General features: G+C 52.6%; 1 protein-coding gene across 2 annotated transcripts in view; it reads left to right on the forward strand.

The window, feature by feature from the left end:
- Positions 1-7,656, forward strand: part of TBC1D9B (TBC1 domain family member 9B) — a 41,110-nt gene extending 33,454 nt beyond the window's left edge. The window contains exons 17-21 of one of the 2 annotated variants that reach the window (XM_017863959.1): positions 1,615-1,686; positions 1,957-2,007; positions 3,509-3,571; positions 4,057-4,163; positions 5,633-7,656. In XM_017863959.1, the coding sequence (XP_017719448.1) occupies positions 1,615-1,686; positions 1,957-2,007; positions 3,509-3,571; positions 4,057-4,163; positions 5,633-6,313 (974 nt within the window). In that variant the 3' untranslated portion in view covers positions 6,314-7,656. The remainder of the gene's footprint in view (positions 1-1,614; positions 1,687-1,956; positions 2,008-3,508; positions 3,572-4,056; positions 4,164-5,632) is intronic. The other variant, XM_017863960.1, reaches the window with a different exon arrangement.
- Positions 7,657-10,349: the final 2,693 nt, after the last annotated feature.

Raw genomic sequence — 10,349 nt, forward strand, 5'->3', positions numbered from 1 at the left:
CTGTCTGGGGGCTCAGCAGGGGTGGCTGCGTGGACAGTGCTCCAAGGAGGGGTCATCTCCATCATCATAGAAGGAAAGAAAGGCGAGGCAGGTGGAAATCCTGGGCCAGGCGCTCTGCTCTGGCTAGACGTCCCCCAGGTCCCTGCTGTTGCTTGCCGTCTGAGGTCAGCAGCTGCCCTCAGAACTGACCCTGGGGATTTTTAGGGTGCTGGGGCTGGGCTTCACCTGAGGAGATTCTCTCCTGATTGCTTGTGATGGGGCCCAGACCTGTGATTTTTAAAGCTGACAGGCCATTGCTCTGTGCCTCCAGAGCCGAAAGGCTCTTGACACAGCTGTTCTCGTTGGTGACTGGCTCACCAGAGAGGCCCTGGTGGGACAGACCCCACTGGGCCTAGGTCGCAGGGTTGAGAGCATGCAGGGCTACCCTGAGACTCCTGAGCCCCCTCAGCCTGCCCTGCCCTGTCCTGTCCAGACACAGAGAACACTTGGGCTCTGGTGGGCTGCGGCCCATGCCCTGCCACAATCACCCAGGACCATGCGATCTGCAACCCTGGGTACTGCTTGGTGACCTCCAGCAAAGACTGCACTGAATGAGACAGGCCAGTACACACAGTGCAGCACGACCTCTGAGCTACCCAAAGAGAGAGCAGCAAGTTGCCTGTGCATGGCCGGTCTCTGTGTGCCCATAGGAGCATGAAACGCCCCCAAAGGGTCCACTGGCCAGATGGTCATTGGGGCAGGAGGGCAGCTGCCATTCACTGGACTCCTAATTGTGTTGATTGGATTTTTACCTGGGACATGTATTTCCTTTTCAAACACAATGTAAAAGTCAGGAAAGCGGAGGCCTGGGCGCAGTGGCTCACGCCTGTAATCCCAGCACTTTAGGAGGCCGAGGCGGGTGGATCACGAGGTCGGGAGATCCAGACCATCCTGACTAACACAGTGAAACCCCGTCTCTACTAAAAATACAAAAAACTAGCTGGGCATGGTGGTGGTGCCTGTAGTCCCAGCTACTCTGGAGGCTGAGGCAGGAGAATGGCGTGAACCCAGGAGAGGTGGAGCTTGCAGTTAGCTGAGGTGGCGCCACTGCACTCCAGCCTGGGCCGTAGAGCAAGACTGTCTCAAAAAAAAAAAAAAAAAAAAAGTCACGAAAGCAGCTGGGCACGGTAGGAGGCCCAGACAGGTGGATCACTTGAGGTCAGGAGTTGGAGACCAGCCTGGCCAACATGATGAAACCTGTCTTTACTAAAAATACAAAAATTAGCTGGGTGTGGTGGTACACACTTGTAGTCCCAGCTACTTGGGAGGCTGAGACAGGAGAATCACTTGAACCCAGGACGCAGAGGTTGCCGTGAGCCAAGATCATGTGACTGTGGTGCAACCTGAGCGATAAAGTGAGACTCCATTTCAAAAAAAAAAAAAAAAAGTCAGGAAAGTAACAAATAACCAATCATTACCATCAAAACTGTTACTGGGCACCGTAATGGGCAGGTGCTGGGACTAGCCAGGCTTGTGGGCGGGGAAAGCACGCCTCTGCCCAGGGCTGGAGGGACTTACTTGGAGGGGATCTCCTTGTTTCCTCCTGCCCTCACTCTGCCTTCTCTCCGGGCACAGCTCTGAGCCCAGAGGAAGCCGAGTCAGCCCTGGAGGCAGCGCATTATTTCACAGAGGACAGCTCCTCAGAAGGTGAGTGGCCACTGGACCTGACATGCCCAGCCAGCACCCTGCAGCCACCGCAGCAGGGCTCGGGCAGTGGCCAGCAGTCCCACCTGGGCTCAGGGAGCAGGCTGCATGGGGTCTCCCCAGGGGACCATGGGCTGGGCCCTGCCATGCTGGCGGGGGCTGGGGCCGCCCCGTGTGGATGTCCTCACTCCTGTTTCTCTTGTGTCTCTGTCTTCCTGGACCTTGGCTCCTCCCCTCTCTGCCCCTCTGCCTCTCCTCTGCTGTCCCTTCCAGCATCTCCTCTGGCCTCAGATCTGGATCTTTTCCTGCCCTGGGAGGCTCAAGGTCAGTCCCTGGAAGGCAGGGGCGCCCCCTGTACCTCCTAACACTCTCTTGCACTATCAGGAAGCCTGGAAGCTCTTTGTCCCAGGGACCCCTCTGGGACTTCATCCTGCGGGGGATAAGTCCTGAGAAGGACCCAGAACCAAGCCACTCCTCTGCACGGCCTCCACGTCTGCTGTGGGTGGGGAGTAAATAAGGCTCCCGCACTAGGCACCAAGCAGGCCCAGGGCATGACCTCTGCAGCCACATGTTAGAGATACTCTGTCTTCATGTGAGTAGAAAAATATAAAATGCTGTCGGAGCGTGTGAAAGACAGCGTGGCTGAGTGGAGGCTAGAAAGAAAAGTGGATGCTTTCCTAGGAAAAATCTTCATACTCCACATCACTTTTTTTGTTAAGGAAAAACATGTATGTTGAGTGCCTGTTAGAACTCATCCCTGTGCTATGTTTAAAGCCTGTTGGGACCATCTGATCCCAGGTGATGGGAGCATTCTAGGCCCTGGGCTTTGGCAGTCGAGCTGGTGACATGCAGCACACTTGCAAAACCGACCATAATGCCACCTGGTGATTTCATGTGGGGGATAATGCACACCAAGGAACTGACTCAGAAAACCAAAAATAGTGTGTACCAAGATGCCCATGGCAGTACTGGTGACAGTGGCAGAGGCTGACTTGAGCTTGAGGACCTTGATTTCAAGGACAGAAACTACAGAAGCAGGTACACCTTCTGTTGTAGGTGGAACCAGCAGGCCACTCTAGGCTTGTCCCACATGCTTCTGGGAGCGGCATGGTGGTGCAGAGCCCTGGCCTCAGACCGCATGTGGCCCCCAGGAAGCAGGGCTTCCATTCCAGGGTGAGATGTCTGAGCCCAAGGAGGTGTGCCTTCACTGCCACCACACAGCCAGCAAGAGCAGCTCAGAACTGGGTGCTGCCAACCTGCCTGAGGTGTCCCCACCAGCCACACTGCCTCTGGGGAACAGCTCCAGGAGAGCTGGTCGGCTGCTTCTCTCCTCAGGTGCATGTTCTCACACAGGGAGTATAGTCCTCGAAACTCCCCGAAACGCTGCACTGAGCACAGGAGCTGTGCACAGACAACCCCTCTAACAGGCACAGCAGGCACTGGTGGAAGGGGTCACTAGGATTCCCCTGAGTTCTAGCAGGAACTATAGAATTCACTAGTCCTCAGACTGGTCTGTAGCCTGCATCATTGTTCATTTCAGAACCAGCATGTTGAGACTTGTATTCATTTGGACAAGAGGAAGTGAGGGTTTGGCAGCTTTTGTTTTAACTGGACCAAGTGCGGGAATGCTCAGGCCCTTGCTGTGGTGCCTTAGGGCGGGGCGGGGTGGGCCAGGCAGGAGGCGTGGCATGGGGGACCTGCCCCCAGGGCCTGGCCTGGGGCTGGCTGTACAGAAACACAGACTATATCTCTCAAGGACCCCAGGAACTTGCAGTCCCAACAGCAGAATGTTCTCCATGTTGTTTTTATTTTTGCGTTTGTCCAGAAGCACTACCACAGGAAGAGCAAGAAGGAAGTGGCAGTGAGGATGTCCAGGAAAAGAGAGGAGGTACAGGCCATTCTCTGCTGCTGTTCTTAGAGACCCCAGTGTCGAGGCACTCTTGCTGGCTGGTCTTTTCCCCAGTCACTGCCAGGGAGCCCCCTACCCTGGGAGATGGCGGATGCGTCCCCCGATCAGGGAGCAGGCCTTGGGGTGCACAGGAGGTTCCATACTCTCCACCCCAGCTCTGCGGGCACCCAGCCAGCCCCACCCTCTTGCCAGCTTCTCTCCAGCTGCCCTGTGACTCCTCATCTAAGGGAAGACAGTGTGGACCATTGTCATCAGCTTCGGTCCAACCACTTCAGCAATTTAGGGGGAACCTGTGGCTGTTCTGGGTTGTTTTCCCATGCCCACCTTCCCAAATGCCAGGGTGTTTTGTAACAGGGCTCCGGTAGCTCCATGCCAGAAGACACCCAACCCTTCCTCTCCCTGCTGTCAGCCCCCAGCCCTCTCTCTCACATGACAAAGAGGAATCTCTTTCCTCTAACCTGCAGAGGAGAAGGGGACCAGCTCTCCGGACTATCGGCACTACCTTCGAATGTGGGCCAAGGAGAAAGAGGCTCAGAAGGAGACGATTAAGGATCTTCCCAAGATGAACCAGGTAGGCTCCATCAGAGCCCACAACAGACATTTCTGGAGAGTTCTGACCAAGACTGGGCCCTAATATCACAGCACCCACACTGCAGCATCTCCTTGTGGGTGGGAAGGCTCCTCGCTGCCTCTAGAGCCCATTAGTCCTGGTTGCCAGTCAGTGATGATTCCAGAAAGACAGGAGGCCAGTTGCTCCAGGGCCTTGTACAGGGGCATGTTTCCGTGGTGACCGCTGTCCAGATTGAGTGAGTGTCCGTGAACCAGGAGCCGGAGGCTCGTAGGCTACCTTTGACAAGAATGCGTTCCACACCCTGAACCCTCCCAGCCCTGCCTAGGGTTTTGCACACGCAGGCTCACATGCACCCTCCACAACCACTCTTCATTCACTGGTCTCGCAGGTCAGGAGCGTGGTGTCTTACCAAGGGTCTCACAGCCAGAAAATGGGAGACCCCAGCTTCAAACTGCAAGTGTTGAGCCAAAGGCAAGTCTGGAGCACCAGCCTGACCATGACCCTTGGGTCAGACCCACAGCCTAGCTGTGCCTAGTAGGAGACCCTGCAGTCTGACCGCTCCCCTGGCAGGCCTGGAGAGTGGGCACCATGTGTGATGAGGATTCTTCCCATTCTTGAGCCAGGGGGCCTAGATGTGTGGCTTAAGGACTCTAGCACCCACCCTCGTCAGGACCTCCCTCTCCAGCTGACCCAGGCTGTTCTCTCCTCACCATCACCTTCTAAAGAGCTTCATTTGGCCGGGCGCAGTGGCTCAAGCCTGTAATCCCAGCACTTTGGGAGGCCGAGACGGGCGGATCACGAGGTCAGGAGATCGAGACCATCCTGGCTAACATGGTGAAACCCCATCTCTACTAAAAAAATACAAAAAAACTAGCCGGGCGAGGTGGCGGGCGCCTGTAGTCCCAGCTACTCAGGAGGCTGAGGCAGGAGAATGGCGTAAACCCGGGAGGCAGAACTTGCAGTGAGCCGAGGTCCGGCCACTGCACTCCAGCCTGGGTGACAGAGCAAGACTCCATCTCAAGAAAAAATAAAAAATAAAAAAAAGAAAGAGCTTCATTCAAGGGCTGAGTTGAGGTTGCTTCTAATTAAAGCCAAAGGTGATTCTAAAACACAACGGAGAAGTCCTTGTACTGACTGGATTTAGAGTCGTGGTAGAAATCCATCTCCCTGTGCCAACAGAACAGACCTAGAAACAGGGAGGCTCCAGGTCAGACCGGCACGCTCTATGTGCCAAGAAAGGCAGCTAGAGGGGAAAGCCTTTTGAAGAGCTGTGTGGCCTTGGTCGAGCCACTCTCCCTCTCTGTGCCTGTGTCCTGATCTATGAGATGGGACTGATGAGGCTCGTGGAGATGATTAACCAGATGGCAGCCAACATCCTTAGACTGTCCCTTGTCATCAGTTTGGCTAATACGGACCCGTCTGACTGCTCTTTTACCATCTCCCTGTTCTTCTGTTTTTCTCCTTAAAAGGAGCAGTTCATTGAGCTGTGCAAGACGCTTTACAACATGTTCAGTGAAGACCCCATGGAGCAGGACCTGTACCATGCCATCGCCACCGTGGCCAGCCTCCTGCTCCGCATTGGAGAGGTGGGGAAGAAGTTCTCGGTCCGCACATTCAGGAAGCCCAGGGACTGTGCCACTGAGGAGGATGAGCCACCAGCACCCGGACCCCATCACGACGCAGCCAGGGAGCTTCAGCCCCCAGCTGCAGGAGACCCCCAAGCCAAAGCCGGCGGAGACACACACCTCGGGAAAGCCCTACAGGAGAGCCAGGTGGTGGTGGAGGGGGGCAGCGGCGAGGGACAGGGCTCACCCTCCCAGCTGCTGTCTGACGATGAAACCAAAGACGACATGTCCATGTCCTCATACTCGGTGGTCAGCACAGGCTCCCTGCAGTGTGAAGACCTCACAGACGACACGGTGCTGGTGGGAGGGGAGGCCTGCAGCCCCACAGCCCGCATCAGGGGCACTGTTGACACCGACTGGTGCATCTCCTTTGAGCAGATCCTGGCCTCCATCCTGACGGAGTCTGTGCTGGTGAACTTCTTTGAGAAGAGAGTGGACATTGGACTCAAGATCAAGGACCAGAAGAAAGTGGAGAGACAGTTCAGCACCGCCAGTGACCATGAGCAGCCCGGAGCTTCCGGCTGAGGCCTGCAGCGGTGAGGCCTGGCCTGAGCTGTCATCGGTGGAACTGGCCTCATCTCCTGCCTTTCCTCCCTTATCAGTTTCTCTTGAAAAGTGTGCCCCTCCTGCTCTCCCAGGAGCAGTGAGTTGTGAATGGAAAGAAGGCTGGTGCAGACCCAGCTGCCTTAGACAGATTCCCTGGGCCTGCATCTCCCGGCGCTGGCTGCTTCTGGGCCCAGGAAGAGGCTGTGGCTCCCACCTTCCTTACACCCGCTAGGAGCACGTCTTGCACCAGCTGCACCTGCCTAGTGTTAGAGGCTCTCAGATCTGCCCTTGCTTGCCTCATACCTCTGTGCCCGCACTGTGGCCAGGCCAGCTGAGTCCCTCCATCTGTGGATGCTCTCCTGCAGCTGTGTGGTGCAGGGGTCATTCCTGCCGCTTGGCACCAGGTGGGGGGCATGTGCTTGTTGGGCAGCAAAGTGATGGAACCCTCAGGTGCCCTCCGGGAGCCTGAACCTCCTGACTGAGGAACATGGACAAAACACGTTTACCGCAGAGTGGTCGCTGCGCTTAGGCGTGGCTGTATACCCGTTCTCAGCTCATCATCCTTTCCAGTAACTTTAAAAGCACATCCCTCAGGTCCTGATATATTTCCCTGGATTCATTTCACTTGGCTAGAGATTACACTGTGCTCAATGCCTTAATAAATCCCTGAAAGAAATAAAACCCACACTGTGTGCAATGCCTTGCTGTGGCCCCCAACCACTGCTTAGGCCTCCCAACTTCTCCCCAGGCCAAGTACAGGGCCCTGGCTGCGTTCTGGAAGTTCAAGACAGTCTTCTGCAGGGTGGAAGAGTACAAGGCCTGCCAGGTCAGATGGAGAAGCAGAACCTGCTGGTGCAGGCAGGGCAGGTCCTGACCAACCTGCATCAGGGGATGCCCTGAGCTCCACAGGTCTTTTTGGGCAGGAGTCATGAGTCCTGGTGAAGGAAGTGCATCCTCAGGCCCGGGCTGTAGCAAGCTGTCTGCCCTTGGGTTCAAGAACCAGACTGCGGAGCCACAGGTGACCAGAGGGGACCCCGGGGCTGAGCCACAAGGATACCCTCACTTTGCAGGAGGAGCTGAAACTGACCGGTGTCCAGTGTTTGCCCCCACATGGGGCTACTCTTGCTTCTACTAAAAGATATAGCAGTTACCCCCTTATCCACGGGGATACAGTCCCAGACCCCCAGTGGATGCCTAAAACCACAGATAACAAACCTTATACATACTGTTTTTTCCTATACATACATACCTGTGACTAAGTTTATGAATTAAGCACCTTAAGAGATTAACAATAATAATAAAATGTAACGGTTATACTGTAATGAAAGTTGTAAATGTGGTCTATCTCACAATATCTTCTTGTACTGTATACTCATCTCTTCCAGGTGGCTGTTGACTCAGGGTAACTAAAGCTGCAGAAGGTGAAACTCAGAGGTACTATTGTATATCTCTGTGGCTGCTGGTTTTGTTTTAATTAAGTAGCTTTGCTTTTTTTTTTTTTTTTTTAAGACCGACTCTTGCTCTGTTGCCCAACCTGGAGTGGAGTGGCGCGATCTTGGCTCACTGCAACCTCTGCCTCCTGGGTTCAAGCAATTCTGCCTCAGCCTCCTGAGCAGCTGGGACTACAGGCATGCGCCACCAAGCCCAGCTAATTTTTGCATTTTTACTAGAGACAGGGTTCCACCATGTTGGCCAGGCTGGTCTCAAACTCCTGACCACCCGCTGCGGCCTCCCAAAGTGCTGGGATTACAGCCATGAGCCACCGTGCCCGGCCTGCTTATTTGTTTGTTTTAGAGACAGACTGGAGTACTGTGGCATGACCGTAGCTCACTGCAGCCTCAAACTCTTGGCCTGAAGTGATCCTCCTGCCGCAGCCTCCCTAGTAGCTGGGACTACAGGCATGAATCACCATGCCTGGCTTTAATTTCCTTTCTAGTATTTAGACAAACTACCATAAAATAATTTCAAATGATTTATACCAAAAAGACTGTTCTTGGCCATAATTAAGATATAATAACCCCACACAGTTGGCAATTTTAAGTCTTACATTGATTATATTCAATCAGATTTGAATAACTTGGAATTTGGATAAATGCCTTTTTTTTTTTTTTCATTTTTTGTCTTTACAGAGGTAAGATAAAATGTTTTAATGTGTGGAAGTATAAGCTTGTGAATACACCAAAGAAATTAAACCAACGGATAGAAAAGAGGAATCTGGCTTAGTCAAATGAAACAATGTACAAAAATGTACAATAGTGCTTTCATCCATAAATCATTCAACCTGGGAAGATAACTCAAAATGTTTAACAACCAGAACAGTAACATTAAATAATATATAGATAATACAAATAAAAAATGAAATTTTATAAGTAAACATGAATATTTAAAAACTGCTTACCAAGTAATACAAGTTCTATCAAACCACTCATCAAATCATTCTAATTTCCAAGAAAATACTATACACATGAATTCTTAAAGGATTACAGGTTTATTGCCAAAAGGAGAAAATATACAGAAAAGTAGAAAACAATTTTTCCTAGTGCTACAGATTACTCCTCAGTATTTTGGTATTCATTCTGTATTTTTTTCAGAGTTTAACTGATGTCATATATGAAATGTTTATTCTACTCTTTTCATTAAGCATAAACATTTTTTGCAGATGCCTGTCTTCTGTTCTCAGCTACAATAACTCAAACGTAGAAATGAAGGAAGACCACCCAAATGAGAAACAGAATTCACGGCTTGCTCCAGCAAGGGAGTCAGAGACATCAAAGGTGTGGGCAGGTGCAAGGGCCAGGGGATGGAAAACGGGGAAGGCTCCAGGTGGTTCTGACTGCAGGCTGTTGGAAACTGGAGGTGAGCTAACAAGCAGGATGTTTTCTGTGACTGGTTTGGGGAGGGTATTCCTCTTTCGTGGGTTGGCTCTGACATGGGGAGGGTGGTACAGAAAACAGAGGAGTAAGCAGTCCTGACTACGTCCTTCCCACACAGCCGACTGCCCGGTTACTGCAGAGGCTGCAGTTTCTTGTCATTCATTATCCGACCATTGTCTATTGGCATACTGTCTCTCAATTTTTTTTTCTGATAACTACTTACTGTACAAAAGTTGGAGAAAATTTAAAAATTAGCATTACCTACAACCTTAGCCACACACACACACACACACCCCAGAAAATAATGCCGGTGTCACAGAATTCAAACGATGTACTGTAGTTTTGTAACCTTGCCTCTCCACAGCACGGTGTCACTTCAAACTCGAGTTCTTGCTGATAGAACTGCATAAGGGTCCGTGCCGTTCTTCAGAACACTGATTTCCATTTCTTCCTGGTATACTTCAGGGAACACTAGGGAACGAATAATCAATCACCTGGGTGAAGGGATTCCTTTCTTGGGGTAGCAGTATTGTCAGGTTGCTTTCCACGGTTTTGCATTGGACCCTTCTCCCAGCATCCTGTAAGAGGGGTAGCTCTCCCCGCACCCTTGTCAGGCTTGGGCGTTTTCTTCACCGGGATGGTTTCTGCTGTTAAAAGCGAGTGTCGGCCGGGTGCAGTGGCTCACGTCTGTAATCCCAGTACTTTGGGAAGCTGAGGCGGGCAGATCACCACACGTCAGGAGTTCGAGACCAGCCTAGCCAACATGGAGAAACACTGTCTCTACTAAAACTACAAAAATTAGCTGGGCTTGGTGGCGGGCACCCGTAATCCCAGCTACTCGGAAGGCTGAGGCAGGAGAATCACGCCACTGCACTCCAGCCTGGGCGACACAGCAAGACTCTGTCCCCCCCCCCAAAAAAAAAAAGGCTGGGAGCGGTGCCTCAAGCCTGTAATCCCAGCACTTTGGGAGGCCGAGACTGGCGGATCACGAGGTCAGGAGATTGAGACCATCCTGGCTAACACGGTGAAACCCCATCTCTACTAAGAAATACAAAAACTAGCCCGGCGAGGTGGCGAGCGCCTGTAGTCCCAGCTACTCGGGAGGCTGAGGCAGGAGAATGGCGTAAACCCAGGAGGCGGAG

Source organism: Rhinopithecus bieti, unplaced genomic scaffold, assembly GCF_001698545.2.
Source record: "Rhinopithecus bieti isolate Rb0 unplaced genomic scaffold, ASM169854v2 scaffold_73501, whole genome shotgun sequence".
In the NCBI taxonomy this organism is placed as follows: Eukaryota; Metazoa; Chordata; class Mammalia; order Primates; family Cercopithecidae; genus Rhinopithecus; species Rhinopithecus bieti.